Source organism: Pleurodeles waltl, chromosome 9 (genome assembly GCF_031143425.1).
Source record: "Pleurodeles waltl isolate 20211129_DDA chromosome 9, aPleWal1.hap1.20221129, whole genome shotgun sequence".
NCBI classification, from domain to species: Eukaryota; Metazoa; Chordata; class Amphibia; order Caudata; family Salamandridae; genus Pleurodeles; species Pleurodeles waltl.
Window position 1 is genome coordinate 903,131,388 of NC_090448.1, and position 20,535 is coordinate 903,151,922.

A 20,535-nucleotide genomic window follows, 5' to 3' on the forward strand; every position below is an offset into this window, starting at 1 on the left:
AGACACACACCATGTACATATTTACCAGAAGATGGTATTAAATGTCGAGAAATTGTTTACTTGTAAAGGGACCAAATGGGACTGCAGCTTAATCTTGCACAGTTCCTCACTCAGGACACCGTTTTCTAGGCTTTGCTTTCAAATAAATGCACTTAGCATGGCTTCAATCTGCACTTCTTTCTAGCATATAACTTGCTGATGGCCATGAAGTCTCTGCTTTGTTCTTGAGATGACAAAACTACATTATGATGCCCTATGATTTGCCAGCCAACACATTAATGTTGGTTGCCAGTAGCATGTTATGTGGGATGTTCAACTTGTTACTGCACATTGCATTCTGGTACTTGTAGTTTCCAGCATGAAAAACTGAATGTGCTGAATGTGCTGTATACAGCAGAGGGTCTCGTGGCAGCTACGGATTATTAAAAAAATCACAGCAGACCTTGGTTCTGGCAAGCAGTGGGCTGCCTAATCAGTCTCCTTGTACGCATGTCCAGCTTGAGTACATCCAGTTTGCAGGTCTGTTATAGAGCGATCCGTGACCTAGGGAAAGTTAAAAAGTCCAGTGGAAAATAAATGAAACAATGCCCGCGATTTAAACCAAGTGTCTGCAAAAGGAAATGTAAATCAAAAGACATAAAGATACAGAATAAGATGATAACGTGATGATTTATGATGGGAATGCTTTACTTAAAGGGCAAACAACTGCAGTGGAATGAAACATGGCCTGCTCAATCAACTGAACAGGGTGAAATGTTAAGTCCTGCCACCGTTGCCTCAAATGCATTGCTATATATTTGTCACTTGTAAAACGCAGCAGGGCACACCACAGTATACGAATGCAACCCACAAATATGCAAGTGCACGTTTATACTTAAAAATATACATTTGTTTAAAATTGTGCAGCGTCTGCCTTTCTTCCTCTGGGTTGTTAATGCACCGTTCTCCAGGTCAGTTCAGGATGTACAACACAAGGAAAAAGGTAGCACAAAAGTACATTTGAAATAGGATCCAGATTAAGTAAAATAGAAGACAAGTTTTGCAAATGTAATTTTACAGTGGTTGTTTTGCTGTCCATTTATCTTTCCATATACAGTGTAAATATATACATGTATTTCCGTAGATGGGTAAATAAAGTATTGCTTACATTGTAATATGGGTTAATTTAACTTGAATACAATATTTATACAAAAGAATGGATTTAACTCAATTAACAGTTGACGTGTCTCCCTTCCTCAATTGTTAAAAGTGCAAGAAAGGCTAAAAACCGTGATGACGTCAAAAGAAAGAAGCCCTCACTCTGCGCCGAATCTGCAAGCGGTGAGGTGTTATGTTGGTGGAGGCTTCTCATACCGCAGCATCAGGCTGAAGGACCGAGCGAAGTTGTTGGCCAGGGTGCAGCTCTGATTCTCATCCGCCAGGGGGAGCAGGAAGGCCAGGAGCAGCAAAAGCAGGAGCAGGAGCTGAAGAGGAAGGGCGGCGCAGCATACTCGATGCAGAAAAGAGCATATGCCGAAAGCTTCCTGTCAACAGAGGAAATAAAAATACAGTTAGTCATTATGCAGCACAGGTAAAAACGGACCACAACATCCTGTGCAATAATTTCATCTTTCAGGTGAGGGAACATTTGCAGTACCATTTTAAAGATCTGCAATACGGGCCAATATATCTCGTAGAGAGTTCTGGTTGGAAGAACCTTAAATGAAATAATTACCCAGTGGCAACTCACAGAAACCCTCTTGAGGCCAAACACTACTGAACTATATGTTAAGTCTTTAAAAACGGGGACACGCAGAAACAGCTGACAGCTCAAGCTGCCTGGTGCCCGCCAAATAGTACTGAATGTAAACTTGAAATGTTTGTCACTTCCTTTTGAGTTTCAATCTAGATTTGTAATTTCAATGGCAACATTTCAAGTGGAATTCAGTATCTAACAAGCTTGGTACTCCCTTTATAGAGAAAATACTCTAAGGGTGACTTTTCAGACATTAACAGGACTAGTGCAAAATATTAAAATAAAATATATGCACACAACGCTTCAAATTGTAACTTTAGCTGGTGAATATTTATAATCACAAATACGAACTGCATCCCTTTCACCATTACCATTTTTTTCTGCAACAGTGAATATCAAAGGTAGAAAAAAGGCTTAGTGAGAGGTTGAGAGAGGCCAGGTAGTAGGTACATGGACATAGAGAGATGAGGCAAAGATAAAGATGAGGTTGTGTAAGAAGTGAAGTAGATGGAGGATAAAGACATGGATGCCAGATGAAACAAGCATTTGCAATGCAATGGGTTTCGCATTTGTTCGAGTTAGAGCTATTAGTGCTGTAAACTCCTAGCCGGTCTTTTCTTGCCACATAAACTGATAATGAAAAGTAAAACGGTTTCACATACGCGAGCCAACGGTCGCCATGAGCGTGAAGGAGACACAGAAGTTCACTCGCAGTGAAGCGTGTCAGCAAAAGTAAAATTATCCATGTAACAAGATTGATGTCACGCAAAGCGCTCTACTGCCCAGCGAGATTGCACTGCATAGGAAATAAAAATAAAAAGTAGTGCAGAAGCCATTCGGAAAACACGGAGCCTCGTATGTTTTCAGTAGTTTACAGGTGCTGTAGGGGAGGGCTAAACCCCCGCAAAGGTGCATGCCTTTCACTAATGAAAAAAAGCGAATTTGAAAAGGCAAGCCCACGAACCAACCAAATTGATAGGTGTGACATGGACATGGTTAAAAGCCCACAGAGAGATTACAGCAGGGGCCAAACCGCTTGGAAGCGCTCGGCCCTAAAAAAAGAGCAGTGAGGTATTGAGAGTGGGATTCACTTTACCAGGGGGCCCCATGGAAGGTGGTGTCCCTGGGAAGTTGCTTACTTTGCCTATGCCTTAAAATGCCAGCCACCAAAATGACTCAAGACCATGTGTAAATCTCTGCTTTACAACTCATCCCATTTGCCACATGGGGTTCCACACTACATGTTAGTAATTTTAATATATCCCTACGGGACCCACAATGGGGCATCAGAGGGCTTAACACAGTGCTTAATTTGAGCCGGTGATCACCTTTAGGGCCCACTGGCACTTATTTTTGGGGACCAGCACTTATTTTCCCTCACCAGGCACTTACCGAGGATAACATAGGGAAAAACAAACACAGGATAAAAGAAGGAGGAAGATAAAGATGGAAAAAACTTCTGCCACAAATGAAGAATGCAGGAGTGAGTTAAAGAGGCAGGGAGTGTCTGATAATGGATTAAAGAGGTCTGAGGTGGATTCATGACTAGCAGCCTTGGTATTAGGCGTGCCAACGTTTATTAGGACAGGCCACTGGCTTCTAAGCATAGTCTTGGGCAACAACACTTATTCTTTCACAAATTAAGTACTGGCTTAATAGCAAAGGATACACTTCTACAGTATTAGGACCAACATCTGAACATACCTTACAAAAATGAGAGTGATAAAATACCTATTCAAAGCAATCCAAGTGTGAGTAAAGTCAAATAAAGCATATGTATAGACTACTTGCTGAGCAAATACAGAAGTTAACTTAATGGAATTATGTGAAATTGAGTTTAGTTAGTAAATGCATTTTAACCTTATCAGTGTGTGTGTTGGCCAATGGCCAACACACGCACACCCTCCCTGATGCGGGTCATGACCAGTGGCCTACGCCAGGGAGGGATTAAAAAAATTCTCCAGTGCAAAGCATTGCAGGATATTTATTGTTTTTAATCCCTTCGGGAGACGTGGAAGAACCTCAGCATCACTGCGGTGCACTGACATTACAGTTTTCCCCATCTGAGGCTCGGAGGAGATGGTAAGCTTCCTCCCTCTACTCCATTGGGGAAAAAAGTCCAAAAAGGCCTCCACAGATGCCAGGGAGGCATCGATGGAAAGGGGAGAGTCTTCCTGGTACCATTTCCTGGTCGTGGACCGCGAGCCACAACCAGTAAACAGCACTAGGCCCCAGGGGTTACTTTGAGGAGGGGTGGGGACTATATTAGAAATAAAAAATAAGGATTCCCCCCTCCCAGGGGGGGGGGGGGGCGATTGCCCCCAGGTGATAAAAATATTGTGGGTTAGCCCTCCTGACACGGGCCGACCCATATGGGGACATATATATATATTTTTTTTAATAATATGTGTGGTTTTCCTGGGGGCAGGGATATGCCCACAGGGAAACCACATGTATATAAAACAAGCATTTAAAATACAATAGGTATATTTTGAACAAGTAATTGTCCTCTTTTGACAACATTGCCCACAAGCAAAAACAAAAGAAAAACATGAGTGGAAAGTAAGAAAAGACGACTTGGCGGAATAAAAGAAAGTTAGCTTAAAAAATAAATCTTTGCAATTTTATTTGTCCTGCTGTGTACATTTTATGGAAGTCACAAGCTTTATGTAGGCAGACTTTGAACCCTTTACTGAACACAACAGATTCTCGCAAGCAAGACCCATGCGCTAGCGCATGCACTAGCAGACTCGATCCTAAAACAAAATATATATATATATATTTATATATATATATTTTAAAATATATAGATACGTATCTATGAGGCATAGATAGCTTTTAGGCATCAATACAAATGTCCAGATAACTATTGTGATTATGTTCCTGCTAGAGAAAGAGAACGGACTTTTGACTTTCGTCTACTGGCAGTTTTGATGCCATAAAGTAGTGCAGAAGGTTTGTATGCCTGCTGCAAGGAACATGCTGCATTATATAGGAGTAGTTGAGTGGATTAGTAAAGCTAGCCATTACCTGTGCTTTAAAACAAGTGAATGTATGTGCGAGGGGCTATGGAGAAATGAAGGGCACTTTGATGAAGGGCACTTTTTTTGGTTGTTTTTTCAGTGTCTTCAGAGAATCTACTGATTTAGAGAAGAAACAAAGGTAAAGGGACTGACATTTACTGTTGCACACATCATACACATAAGTACAAGCAATTTTGTGACTATCTGCCTTCTCAGTAGACTAGTGCTTTAGGGGGACAGTTTAGCCAGTAGCAGAGATGGTGTCTTGTTGGATGACTGTTGCTAAAGCCATAACTTAGGTTACAGCAGACAGCTTTGAGGCAGGTTTAGAGACTGAGACAGAATCTGAGGGAAAGTACAACGAAGCAGACTCTGGGAGTGATTTTTGAGTCGGAGGAGTCCCATCCGACAACTCCTCTTCCAGTAATTCTGAGGGAGGCGATGAGGACAGTCGTGCTGTCCCTTCACAAGCACAGTCTGTGCAGCAGGACAACAGCAGGTTAGCACAACCAAGAGAGCCTGTGCGTAAGGCGGCAAGCACAGACAGAGTGCTCTCTTGGCAGCTCCCTAATTCAGTTCAGCCCCCAAATTCCACGTTTGACTGGTGACTCCGGATGTAAAGTTGATAACAGCTAATATTTTTCCAGTCAACTACATCCATCTCTTTTTGGATGTTGACTTCCTTTTGCAAATTGTGCAGCAAATAATGTTGCATGCATAACAATTTCTGAGGGAGTGTGGAGGCACTTTAGGGCCCAGTTCTAGGACATACAAGTGGACTCCCACTGCGCTGGCGGAGTTGAAGATATTTTTGAGCCTTACGCTCAAAATGGAGTTAGTGCAGAAATCCACCTTGCAGTCCTACTGGACGACTCACACGGTTTGGGTAATCCCCATCTTCACACAGGGGCGTGACAGGGAAGGGCCAAAATCATATGGTGGAGACATCAAAATTATCTATCACAAAACAATATGGTTTTGTAAGGCAGGCACCTGCGTTTTTGGTCCTTTGCTCAGTGGCTATAAAGAGAAACCTACCAAACCCAAAAGTTTCTGAAAACTAGACACCAGGGGAGTCCACAGAAGTGTGGCTTGTGTGGATTCCCCAAAGTTTTCTTATCATGAATACCCTTCAAAGGTGAAATGTTGAATACAAACTCTATTTTTCCTTGCATTTCTGCCACACAAACTCTAGGAATTAGCAGGAATCCACAAAATTCCTACCACCCAGCGCTTCCCCACTTGCCCTGATAAAAATGTTACCCCACCTGTGTGCCTGTGCCTATTGCCTGTGTCGGGACTGGATCAACCCACGGTCAACAGTTACCCTCGTGTAAGGACTACCATAGACTGTTATGTGATTAATTCGTGTCACAGGCACTAGGCTGAGCTAGAGGCTAAAATCTACAGCTAGGCGCTTTGCAAATAACACATCTGTTTTCATTGAAAAAATTTGATGTGTACATGTTGTTTTTTGGGGCATTTCCTGTCACGGGCACGAGGCCTACCCACACATGAGGTACCATTTTTATTGGAAGACTTGAGGGAATGCTGAGTAGATGGAGGTTTGTGTCTCCCCTCCAATTCCGGAACTTTCCATCACCGAAAAGTGAGGAAAAAGTGTTTTTTTAGCCCAATTTTGAGGTTTGAAAAGGATTCTGACTGACAGAACCAAGTGAGAGTCCCACAAGTCACCCCATCCTGGATTCCCCTAGGTGTCTAGTTTCTAAAAATGTATAGGTTTGGTAGGTTTCCCTAGGTGCCGACTGAGCTAGAGGCCAAAATCCATAGCTAAGCACTTTGCAAAAAACATATCAGCTTTCAATGGAAAAATGTGATGTGTCCATGTTGGGAGACTTGGGGGAACTCTGAATAGAAGAACATGTGTTATTGCCAAATGTTGTTCTCCTCTTTTTGCCTTCCAAATAAAAGACAGTGTGTAAGAAAGAAGTCATTTTCAGAAATACCCTGTAATTCACATGCTAGTATGAGGACCCCCGAGTTCAGAGATGTGCAAATTACACTGCTTTTAAACTACTTATCTTGTGCCCATTTTGGAAATACATAGGTTTCCTTGATACCTACGTTACAATCTTTATATTTTACCAAATGAATTACTGTGTAGTCACTAGTCATTTCACTTTATTCGATTTAGCACAGTAAATGATAAAAGTATATAGATATCACTATTTAAGTAAAAACATCTAAAAAACAATACGTCATATCATAAGATAATTAAGAGCTAAGAACTCCCTGCTAAATAACAAGTTAGAATGCATTGTAACTATGTAAGAGTTGAATTACATTAAAACAAAGACTTTACATGAGTTAAATTCTTCTACAGAAGCAGGGAACCAGTAGGCTTGTAATGTAAACTTGTACTTTTAAAAGATATGAGTGAGGCGGCAAATAAAGTGATCAGTGCAACCACCCTTATGCTTGTGCAGTCATCTCCAAAAGTATGTTCCGCCCAAATGTAGACTGAAAAGGCTACAGTGAACTTAAAACTGGCTTTAAATACAGCTCTGTTATACACACTAAGTCCACCAGGACATGATAAGCATAAAAGACTTTCAATCCGTAAACTTCGGCCCTTTTTACTTATGGCTACGCACAAAAGACTTCTTTGACCTGCCCGTAGGTCGCATTTGGCTCATTTAAATACAATTCATAAAGGGCAAATCATATAAAAACATGTCAGAACAAGTTGCTTAAAAAGTAAGTAAGATAAATTCTAAAGGAGCAGTAAACGTAAAGATTTTACAATGAATAATCATTTGTCAGGTTACAGAGTTATTACTTGACCGCTATCTCATGCGTGACCTTCTTGCGCTAATTCATGCTTTTTCTAGCATTAAGTACAGAACATAGATAATTTGCAAGGCAAAGCATGTTTCAATAGTCAGGAACGTTTGAAGATATAAGTATGCAGGGCGACATTGGCGAATATGAAAAGATCTAAATAATGGTCTGTTATGTTGCCTTCTCTGTCTAGCATAGAATTTACAAAACAAAAAAACATGCATTGTGGTTTGTGATGAAACACAGTCGCAAGGACAGTTCCTTAGAATCGCACTCCAGTCATTCATAATAGGAAAGCTGACCAGGCGGTGGAATGCATCTGATCTTAAACGGGTAAGAATGAAGCAGGGCCTTGCTTTTGTTACAGATGTGAAGTACGGTTGCATACTATCCTCAGTCAACATAAGCTGGTTTTTCATGACAGTATGTTTTTGGGCTTCCGCTGACCACCTTCAATCCATTAAGTGCTTAAGGCACACAGATCTCAAGTCTTAATTCTGGCTTCTCATAATAATCCAAGTGTCCCAAATCACTGAAAAAGTTCTTAATGTACTTCAGCCAGGCAATTCTCAAAGACATTCTGGAGGTCAAGCAATCCCTTAAGATGGCACGATTCAAACCTGCATGTTCCGATGTCCAAACTTTCTGCCATAAAAGAATTGGCTGTACCACTATTTAATCTCTAAAGTAGGTAACCCCCAATTCTGCATGACATACATATGATGAGGCGCCTTTTGGGAAAGATAGCAGAAATTTCAAAAAGTAATTCTCCAGTATTTACAACGTGTTACAGTTGATATAACCTAAAATCCCAGCCCCATATTTGACAGTGGGAACACATTTTTCTCTGTAAACTTTTAGCATATCCCTAGAGAAAATCATCCCTAGTCATTTGTAGTTCTTCAGGGCCATATTAGTCTTTATAAACTGCAGTTTTATCGCATTAACACACCGTGACCAGGAGCCTTCTTTATCAAACAGAATTCCCAGATATGAAAAAGACGCTATGGTGTCTACTTTTGCACCATCCACTGTAATTTCGTGGGACCTAGCTCTCTTATTGCCACATTTCATAAAATACGTTTTTGAGCGATTGACTCTAAGACCCAGATTTCACATGTGACTGACGAAAGCTGTTAAAAGTCTCTGAAAGGCTAGTGGGGTCCGTGCCATAAGAATGGCATCGTCTGCCTACAGAAGGGCCGGAATCAGCCAATGACCGATTTGGGGAAGGTCTTTACATTTACTTACTAATTCCGCATCTACCTTATTTATATATATATATAGGAAGAATAGGTAAGGTGCTAATACACAACCTTGACAAACCCATCTCTGGATGCTAAAAGGCCTAGTACATTCCCCACTTACCCCATATCGCCCCTTCGCTTTGCATCCTGAATACATTTCCCTTATGAAATAGATTATTGTCTGATCTACCCCCAGATCTTCCAAAATAGACCAAAGTGTATTGTGAACTACACAGTCGAAGGCTGAGGACAGGTCTACAAAAGCCAGGTACAGGTTACCTTATTTAATCTTAGTATATTTGCCAATTATAATGCTCAAGTTCAATCCCTGTTCCACTGTTCCAATGCCTGGGCGTCAGCCATATTGTAATTCTGACAGGGTGTCATTTGTTTCCTCCCAGACTTGCAGTCTATTCAAAATGATCCATCCAGCTGTTTTAGCCAGTGAGTCAAGGAGTGAAATGGGTCTGTAACACGCTTGATTACGGCGATCATCCTTTTTAAATATGGGAACGATGATAGATTCTGCCCAGGATGAAATAAACCCTGTGGTACAGCGGGCCGTCAGAACTTGGGTCAGCATAGGGGCCCATAAAGAAATGTTAGCCTTATTCAAATCTGCTGGAACGCCACAGGACCTGGGGCTTCCCCCATTTGCTTGCCTTAAAGGCCTCTACAACTTTCTCTAAGCTAAACAAGGGTGTAATGCTGAGGCGGTTGTCTGTGTGGCTGGTTACATCAGATACGGGCTCCTGAAAGTCCAATGCTGGTTTAAGGCTATATATATATCAGAAGAATAGTCAATCCATTCTCCCTCCATTATGGCAATCTCCAAACTGGGGGCTTTCCCCGCCCCTAACAATGGGGAGTTAATTACCTTACAGAAGGCGATATTATCATTTTTGAGGCTAGCTTCCTGGAGTAATTTCTAGGATTCTTCTTTCAGGCGATCTTTCCTTTTTTTGACTGCGATCTTATATTCTTACCTAAGTAGACGAACATCATTCCTGCACCTGAGTGGTTTACTTAGGGCCTTCTTTAACTTTTTGAGTGCCTTTGTACATACCGAATCAAACCAACAATTATTTTTGGGCTACCCAACCTCCCCCTAGTTTAGTAAGGCTCCCTTTTACACCTTCAGCAATCGAAACATAGGCACTAATACATTTCAATGGTTCTACGTCATCTTCAAGGCATACCCCAAAGTAGGTGATGTGCTCACTGATCAGCTGTTTCAGAAGACCTTGTGGCTCTATCTGAGCACATCTTAAGGTGTACCCATTACATGAGGCTAAATCAATATTGTTAACCAGGTACGGAATTTCATTTTGACTTTGTTTGCCTATTGAGAATGAAAGCTGTATGCTCTGGGGATAATGATTGCTAATTGCTATATCATGTGTTTGGTGACTGCGTAGACTGTGAGCAAAGTTGGTAGAGATGAATATAAAGTCTTTCACAGTACCAGGGCCTCTACCATTAAAGGTGGGTTTAAATTGTGAGTTATTGGTGTGTATCTTATTTGTGAAAGACAAATCAAGCCTATATATTAATTCGTTCATGGCAGTACTGTAATGATTATGTTGAAAATAGGCTACATTCGCAGTACCTTGTTCGTTTAGGCCGCAAACCTTTTCTGAGGATTCCTTACATAAGTAAGTGTTAAAATCGCCACCCCATAGTATAAGTCTCTTTCTCCTAGTCTTTGGATAAGCTTTCTCTAAATCATCTCCCAGAAGGGAAACAACACTGGTAGCCTCAAGCGAAGAGACATTATTATAAAAATTCATGATCACTAGGTGGGCTGACCTTCCTATGTTACAGGCGATCATTTGATAGCAAGGATTACAAGCTATCATGCTTTGACTGTGGGTTCTTGTTTGAGATGTATGTGCATAGGCCCCCTTTTGGCCTACCATGTCTTAAGAGGATGGCTGGTGTGCGATATGTTCTATATCCATTAATATGAATGTGTTCCAGAAGCAAAGTCTCCCGGAAACACAGAATGGAAAAGCCTCCTATAAAGCCCATCCAGTCCCTATTGAAGATCTTACTACGTAGTCCCACCACATTCCAAAATAGTCATTCTAATTCTGTTCCTGTATATCCCCTTCCCCCACTATGGGTTCCCTATTGCACCTCTTTGTTTTTGCTAAATTCAGTTAATGTATATTCCCTTTCCCCTCTTTGGGTTCCCTATTGCACCTCTCATCTATATTTATCTCAGGTACCTCAATTTTGCGCGTCCCTGTGTTATCAGTACTCAGTGGGTCCAAATCTTCTAAGGATGAAAGGACTTGAAATCTGTTATGGGTGGGTACAATGTTACTGGTCTTGGCTATTTCCCCTGAATGATGTATCCAAAGTCTATGGGGAATTTGTCCTTCATTTATTTGATAAAAATATCCTAAGGGGAGTAACGAAATTAAGTGTGGGGATACTTGCCCTGAGCTGACCTTTCAGATGATTCTTTCTACTAGGCCTGGGGATTTAAAGGAGATAACCACACAGTCTCCTAAAAGTAATTTCCGGCTGCTGCCTATCCAGTTAATTCTCCTCACCATTTTTATGTCTTCAAAAAGGGGCTCAACCATGCTAGGTATCATTCTAGATCCAATCTACTACAGGGACTTATTACTCAGGCCAGTCCATGATTCCTGTTTCTGGTTGGCCAGAACAAAGCCCAAATTACTACATAGGGGGTCGCGGCAGGAAGAAGTTGTAAAAGGTCACTTGGGTTGATGGGTGTATCCGATATTGGTTGAGAAGTAACCTCCCTACCAGGATTGCTCAATCTTATATTTATAGGGGTAGGCCGTTGCGCCCTACCTGGACAGTCCTCTTTAGTATGCGTCTCTACTTATGATAACTTGCAGAACCAGATATTAGTGGAGTTGTGTGTCACCTATGATAGGTGTTTAGGTCTGGAGTGTGCCATTAGTTTGTGTAACTGTACTGATTCCCCCTGCCATCAGAGATTTTAAAAGATCTGAGCCAGATGCAACCCTGTTCTCTACCTGTCTTAGGCGAGCCGATAAGGATTCCAGTGACCTCTTAACTGTAATTTCCAGGGCTTTAATAATTTCATGAATATTTGTTAGATGTTTTAGGGTACTTTCCCGCTGTTTTTTTGGAAGTCCTATTTGGGCTTTTTTTTTATTTATTTATGGACAGTCTGGCTAATGATTTGTACAATTTTTCCTTCGTTTCTAGCTGGACTTTCCCCTTGTTTGAATCAATGCCCTCTCGGTATATCCAGGGCTTCCTTATATGTTTCGGTGAAGGGGGTGAATCATTTTAAACTGGTATTGCATCTGTGATAAATTGGATGCACCCGTTGTTATGGTTATAGTTACTAAGTCCATCAGGTTCCACCTCAACAGGGTCTGGATCAAGGTTAATATGTCCATTCTGCGTTAAGGGGGCCGGTGGAGAGCCCCCACGTAACAGCAGCCTTTCTTCCACACATGACATTTGTCTATCTAAGGCCCCCATGGCACCTGAGATATATTGTAATATAGATGTGTGACCTTTGGGGGAGGGTTTCGAATTTGGATGTTTTCTCTTGCCCATCCTTGGGGAGAGCTTAGGATATAAGTAGGGGCCTAGAAGGTCCACTGGGCCTCGCAATTCTTCCTAACGGGTTCCTATTTGGATTATCGATGTGGTGTGCATAAGCTGTACCCTCAGTAAGTACTAGTGTTGTCTATCTGTAATACTTATGTGGGTACTGTTAGGGTAACCAAAAGATGTGTGTACACATATATAGAGATGATAATTGGGGCAGCCCTATATTAAAATAGGCTACTAAACTCCACTTTACCTTTTCTTTTTGCTTGTCGATGTTAGAGGGGTGGCCCACCCAGTCTCCTCTGGGCTCCAACAGGTATGGACGTGCCTTCCCTTGGCCCGGGCTTAGCCTGGGCACAGCCTTCGCGCCTCCCACGCTGCAAAGTGCCATCACTCGCTTTATAGCGCTCGTTGGTCTGGTCAAGTGGAAGCAGGTGCTGAGGGAAATGGCCGCCTCCTGGGGCCACAAAGCAGTCTGGGTTATGTAGTCCCTCTTACAGTTCTTGGTGCGTTTACCCGGTATATAATGAAAACCCATTGCAAGGTGCAGCTCATTTATTTGGCTCTAGGTACCTTGGATTTTTGCTGAACCTACAAGCCCCCTATATTCCAGCAACCAGAAGGGTCCAGCAGACCTAACAATATATTGCTTTAACCCCTTAGCTGCTAAGCCTTTCCCTCCACCCCCCCCCCCCCCTCCCAGTGCTGAGCCCTTTTTTGGCTGTATGGGGTAGTTTGCACTTAGGCCTTCATAACTTTTTGTCCACATAAGCTATCCACACCAAATTTGCATCCTTTTTTTTGCAACATCCGAGGGATTCTAAAGGTACCCAGAGATTGTGGGTTCACCTGGAGGAGACCAAGAAATTAGCCAAAATACAGCTACAATTTAGTTTTTTCCCAGAAAAATGGGAATGGGGGCGGCAGAAGAAAGCATGTTTTTTTCCCCTGAAAATGGTATCAACAAAGGGTTTGTGGTGCTAAAGTCACCATCTTCCAGGAACAGACAGACTTGTATCAGAAAACTACATTTTTCAACAGAATTTTGGCATTTTACTGGGACATACTCCATTTTTACTATTTCTTGTGCTTTTAGCTTTCTTAAAGTTGGTGACAGAAATGTGTGTGAAACCAATGCAGCTAAACATTTCTGAAAAGCAGACGAAAATTCTGAGTTCAGCAAGGGGTCATTTGTGTAGATCCAGCAAGGTTTTCCTACAGAAAAGAACAGCTGAAATTAAAAATATTGAAATTGAGGTGAAAAAACTGCCATTTTCCTCCACGTTTTACTCTGTAACGTTTTCCTGCGATGTCATATTTTCAAAAGTAATATTCTGTTACGTCTGCTGGACTCTTCTGGTTACGGGGATATATAAGGCTTGTAGGTTCATCAAGGACCCTAGGTATCCAGAGCCAATAAAGGAGCCTCAACTTGCAATGGGTTTTCTTTGTATACCGGGTGTACAGCAATTCATTTGGTGGAATATAAAGAGTGAAATATAGGTATCAAGTACACCTTTGTATTTCCAAAATGGGCACAAGATAAGGTGTTGAAAAGCAGTGTGTATTTGCACATCTCTGAATTCACGGGTGCCCATACTAGCATGTGAATTACAGGGCATTTCTTAAATAGACGTCTTTTTTACATACTGTCTTACATTTGGAAGGAAAAAAATGTAGAGAAGGACCATGGGCAATGACACTTGTTCTGCTACTCTGTGTTCCCCCAATTCTCCCGATAAAACTGGTACCCCACTCGTGTGGGTAGGCCTAATGCCCGCGAAAGGAAACTCAACATGGACACATCACATTTTTAAATTGAAATCTGATGTGTTTTTTGGAAAGTGCCTAGCTGTGGATTTTGGCCTCTAGCTCAGTCGGCACCTAGAGAAACCTAGCAAACCTATATATTTCTAGATGCTAGGCACCTAGGGGAATTCAGAATGGAGTGACTTGTGGGGCTCTCACCAGGTTCTGTTACCCAGAATCCTTTGCAAACCTCAAAATTTGGCAAAAAAAACACTTTTCCCTCAGATTTCGGTGCAGTGAAGGTTGGAATCTGAGAGGAGCCACAAACTTCCTTCCACCCAGCATTCCCCCAAGTCTCCTGATAAAAATGGTACCTCACTTGTGTGGGTAGACCTAGTGACCGCAACAGGAAATGCCCCAAAACACAACATGGACACATCACATTTTCCCAAAGAAAACTATCCTGTTTTTTGCAAAGTGCCTAGCTGTGGTCTTTGGCTTCTAGCTCGGCCAGCACCTAGGGAAACCTAGCAAACCTATGCATTTTTTAAAACTATATATTAAGGGAAATTCAGAATTGGGTGACTTGTGGGGCTCTGACCGGCTTCTGTTACCCAGAATCCTTTGCAAACAGCAAAATTTAGCAAAAAAAAACACTTTTTCCTCACATTTCGGTGATGGAAAGTTCTGGAAACTGAGAGAAGCTACAAATTTGCTTCCACTCAGCATTTCATCAAGTCTCCCGATAAAAATGGTACCTCACTTGTGTTGGTAGGCCTAGTGCCTGTGACAGGAATAGATCACAAAACGGTCAATGTTGCTCCTTACATGAGGGCAACTGTTGACCCTGGGGTGATCCATTCCTGACGCAGGCACTAGGTACAGGCACTCAAGTGGGGTAGCGTTCTTATCAGGACATGTGGGGAAATACTGGGTGGTAGGAATTTTGTGTATCCCAGTATATTTCTTTAATTTGTGTGACAGAATTGCAAGAAAACATTTTGTTTTTATTCAACATTTCACCTTTGCAGGGTATTCTGGGTGGGAAAACTTTGGGAAATCCACACAAGTCACACCTCTGTGGACTTATGGCATTAAAACTGCCACTAGACAAAAGTCAGATCCTTTTGTTGCAAAAACATAATCACAAGACTTACTTGACTTTTTTTATAGCTGCCTAAAAGCTACAGTTGAAACGCGCCAGTTGAAGTATGTGCATTGCTTTGAAGACGCAAGCTGCAACTGCAAGAGAACTGGTGGCAAATACATATATATATATATATGTATATGTATATATATATATATATATATATATATATATGTGTGTAAAGAGATCACTTTTATATATGGGGGTGGTTTTCCTGGGGGCCGATAGCAGCCCGCAGGGAAACCCACACGCTTAGACAAAAGTGATGGCTATATATATATATATGGAAAATGTCACTTACCCAGTGTACATCTGTTCGTGGCATGTAGTGCTGCAGATTCATATGCACCCTCCCTCCTCCCTGGAAGCCTGGACATCTCTTACTTTATACCTATATACTCTATCACTCCTTCCTTTACCCTCTGCAGGAAAACAATCTAACAATGGAGTCGATGCCCATGCGCAATGGAACCGAAGAGGAGGAGTCACTCAATCCCGTGACTTGAAAAGACTTCTTCGAAGAAAAACAACTTGTAACACTCCGAGCCCAACACTAGATATCAGAATCCATATGCACAGCATGTGTATCTGCAGCTACACACGCCATCGAACACATATATATATATATATATATATATATATATATATATATATATATATATATATATATATATTTTTTTTTTTTTTTTTAAATAGCTGTATGGTTTCCTTATTGCCCCCACAGGGTTGTTTTTTTAAATAAAAAAACTTTTAAAAACATTTTTTAACCCTCTAGGGGCGCTATTGGGTGCAATCGCGCCCCCCATGGTAAACTTACCTTTTAAAAAAGAAATTGCCCCGGGTGGCAGTGGGGTGTTTGTGGCCCATTTTCCGAGGAGGCTGGCCCCCACCAAGTGAAATCCTTGGTGTCTAGTGGGGTTTCCTGGCCCTCGATCGCAGCACAGCTTCAGGATGGCCTCGTTTAAAAAGGGAGAATCTCTCCTTTCAAACGAGGCCTTCCCGAACATCAGGGAGGCCTCTTTGCGACGTTTTCCCCAACAGAGCAGGAAGCAGCCTTACGGGCGCCTCCTAAGCCAGTGGGGAAAGCAAATAGTGACATCGCGCACTGATGACACAAAGGGGCAGGGACACTGGGTTTTTCAAATTTAAAAAAAACCTCCAGTGGCTGACGTCCGCACCCAAGAGGTAAAAAAATCTGCCATAGCTAGAAAAAGTTAAACGTAGACAGAAATGGCTGTTTTTTTCAACTCAATTTCAATATTTTTTTATTTCAACTGTTACTTTCTATAAGAAAACCTTGAAGTATCTACACAAATGACCCCTTGCTGAATTCAGAATTTTGTCTACTTTTGAGAACTGTTTAGCGGTCTGGAATCCTCCATTGGTTTTACACCAATTTCTGTCACTAACTGGAAGGACGATGAAAGCACAGAAAATAGTAACAAGTATTTGCAATGTAATAGGTCTTGCATGTTCTTGAGTTAGAGCTATTGGCATTGTAAATTCAGAACTGGACTTTTCTTGCCACATAATTTGGTCAACCCTGTCTCATAATTTTGTCTTTTCCTGCCATGTTTTGGTGGTCACTGGAGGCTAATGACATCAGAAACGTCTGAACAGAAATTGGGAAAAAAGGCTGGAAAAGTATTATGTATTTATTTTAACAGAATGAAAAGTCTTGCAAGAGTTCTTGCCTTGCGTTTCAACAAAGCTCTAAGGAAGTTAACAATAGCAGAGCAGGGTGAGAAGATTTATGGCCCCAATAAAGGAGATAAGCAATGCACTGGAGAGAAAGAGACTGCGAGGCAAAGCAATTTTCACATCACTCCTTCTACGTTTAACTACATTATTGCAGAAAGGGCATACTGGAGCCTTCGTGAGTAATGAGCAAAACAACAGTGTGTTTCTTTTGTAAAATAAGTTCATTTTAGGAGCCAGAGGAAAAGAGGACAGCACTGGAATAAAGCCAAAACATGGGAGGAACGGAATGTTGTAATAAAATAGGCAGCTACCAGCCTAAAACACCCACAGTGAAAAGGTAGCAACAAAGAAATAACAAAAAAGTCAGTCACAGCAACAGATAAAGAAAACAAAGTGGAATAATACAGTCGTTGGTCATTTCTCTGAATCAGAAAAAGGAGGGAGGTAAAGGCAGAAGTGACCACTAGCAAGCAAGATTTTGTAAACTACACTGCAACCAACAAATTAAATCGCCTTAAGCCATGAGAAGTATACTAAAAGTATACACAAGGTCGAACGCTTATGCACGACCTAAAAATGGAGTATGTGCCAGTGAAATGCCAAAACTGTGTTGAAAAATTTAGTTTTCTTATTCAAGTCTCCCTGTTCCTGAAAGCTGGGAACATGGTGATTTTATCACCGCAAACCCTTCATTGATCCCATTTGCAGGGAAATAAACAGATGCTTTCTTCCGCAGCACTTTTTTGCTATTTTTTCCCAAACACCCAAATTTTAGCTGTATTGTTTTCTGCTAATTTCTCAGTCTCCTACAGGGGAACCCACAAACTCTGGCTACCTTTAGAATCCCCAGGATATTGGAAAAAAGGACACACATTTGGTATATTTAGCATATGTGACAAAAAGTGGAGGCCTAAGTGTGAACTACCCCAAATAGCCAAAAAGGGCTCAGCACTAGGGGAGGGGGAAAGGCCAAGCAGCGAAGGCGTTAAGATGTCTTCTGCAAAAAGCTGCTGAGGAGGCAAGTTTAATGTTCACTGGGAGACCGTTCTAGGTAACAGGTGCACTGCACCATTGCCTGAGAATCCCTTTTTCTGAACCAAGTGTTTTCTCTAGATAGAATTAGTTTAATCCTCTGTTCTCATGAACTACTATAGATATTTAGCTTCTGTGTCAATAACTGGAGTTATTTTGTGTTTAGATTTTTATGCGATTCATTCTCTTTTAAAGCCACTTCTAGATTCTATAAGAGAAGGTAGAACAGGAAACATACAAAGTGTTTATTAACTCTGTTTAATTAATTTTTAACTGATAAAATCTGAACTTGTTTGTAATGCACATTCACTTGCACAGTTAATTGGCTAATGTTAATCTTCATTACTCTGATATGCTTTTCTCATCTGAGTAATTAAAGGATGAAGGGGTGGCTAGTTCGTCTAACACCACGTGTCACAAGCCCAAAGAAAAAAAATCTTTCTCCTCTCACCAACTGCCATGCCTGAGAGTCCTGACCTAGAAGGAGTAGGTGCAATAAAGCAGAGGCATATCCCCATGAAAAGTCCATCACAAAATAATAAGTATATGCTCTCAAATGGCTAGGTGATAGCAGGTTCCTTACAGGAGAAATAAATTAGCCAATCGCCTAAGTTTGGGGATGTGTGAAGATAGTGTCAGGACATTGTCAAGTGTTAAACCCATCAAATTTAATTCCATAGACATAGAAAGGAAGAAATCACCTAGTTTCATTTCATCCAGGGATGCCAACATGAGTCTGTTTTTGCAAGTGATAAGAAGAAATTCAGTTGTTTGTTGGTCTCAAAAAATCACTACTGAATTTTTATGATATCTTCATGAAACAATATGCAAGATTGTATCAGGTTAATGCTCACAATTCAGACATCTATGCAGAACATTTTCTAATGCAGCATTATGAGGTACTATGCAGGTGTGCAAGTCTAAAGATAGCAAAGGCCACCATGTCTAAAGATGAAGCATTTTTCTTTTGCACACTCTCATATTTTGGGCTATCCCCAGAAAGCACCTCCAAACAAGATTTGCTATAGTTACCCCAAAATGAGCATAACATAGAAAAATACAAAGGCAATCCCAAGGGCAGGTCAGTCGATTGGTGGGCCATTTTGTAACAACAATGACAGCAATCAATACAGACACATGCCTTTTGGATGTTATAACAAGAGGGCAGGGGGTTCTTAAATGAATCTGACAAGAATCCATGAAAAAGACATGTGGAATACAATTTGCATTACAGTCCTTCTGCAAATGAATAGCCATAAATCAACAAAACATCTACATGGTGAAAGAGAGGGAGAGGGCACACTCCACATTTTTTCTAAATCCATTTTATTTGGCAACTGCAGCATTAGTTCCACACATTCCACAACATGCCCAATCAATGCTAGCATCCAGTCATTATTTCTGCACAGGAAATCCAGACAAATATCTGCTGTTGAAAACCGGTAAGGTCTACACTCAATTGCCAGTACATATATCTTTGTTTGGAATGGATTTTTAGGTCCTGATAGAAGACACTAAGATCCACCCTTCAGCTTATTCCAACCTACATGTAAGAAAGGGGTATGGCCTCATTGGGTATACCATACCCAAAATATAAGAAGGGGATTGCCATGGCAAAGACAGACCTAAAAGACGCTTAGTTTCATATAATCGTACCTCTCAAGTTAAGAAATACCTGCACTTTACCTACTCAAACAACTGAAAATTCTTCAATATGATACAGAAAATTGCTATTGCTATAATTGTGTAAGCCCACCAACAAAACATTCCTGGAGTAATAAAAACACACATTACAGTGGTCTTCTACTAAAATCAGAAGCATTGTAGAATGAAAATGTCACTTACCCAGTGTACATCTGTTCGTGGCATCAGTCGCAGTAGATTCGCATGTTTTGCAATAGCTCGCCATCTGGTGTTGGGCCGGAGTGTTACAAGTTGTTTTTCTTCGAAGAAGTCTTTCGAGTCACGGGACCGAGTGACTCCTCCTTTTGTCTCCATTGCGCATGGGCGTCGACTCCATCTTCGATTGTTTTTCCCCGCAGAGGGTGAGGTAGGAGTTGAATTGTAGTAATAGTGCCCATGCAATGGAGTGACTAAGTATGTACCTATTTAAGGTTGAGATGATACATATACAAATAGTTGAAGGTAACTTCCAAACTGCTACAGGCTCCCGGGGAGGCGGGTGGGCACATGCGAATCTACTGCGACTGATGCCACGAACAGATGTACACTGGGTAAGTGACATTTTCAGTTCGATGGCATCTGTCGCTGTAGATACGCATGTTTTGCATAGACTAGTAAGCAGTTATTTCCCCAAAAGCGGTGGATCAGCCTGTAGGAGTGGAAGGAGTTTGAAATAATGTTCTTAATACGGCTTGACCCACTGTGGCTTGTTGTGCAGATAACACGTCTACACAGTAGTGCTTGGTGAATGTGTGAGGCGTAGACCATGTGGCTGCCTTACATATTTCTTGCATTGGGATGTTTCCTAGAAAGGCCATGGTAGCACCTTTCTTTCTGGTTGAGTGT

At 41.4% G+C, this 20,535-nt stretch overlaps 1 protein-coding gene across 2 annotated transcripts in view; it reads right to left on the bottom strand.

The window, feature by feature from the left end:
• Positions 1–666: 666 nt before the first annotated feature.
• The window catches only part of SYNE3 (spectrin repeat containing nuclear envelope family member 3), a 378,235-nt gene continuing 358,366 nt past the window's right edge, over positions 667–20,535 (bottom strand). Inside the window, exon 19 of one of the 2 annotated variants that reach the window (XM_069208251.1) lies at positions 667–1,523. In XM_069208251.1, the coding sequence (XP_069064352.1) occupies positions 1,329–1,523 (195 nt within the window). In that variant the 3' untranslated portion in view covers positions 667–1,328. The remainder of the gene's footprint in view (positions 1,524–20,535) is intronic. The other variant, XM_069208252.1, reaches the window with a different exon arrangement.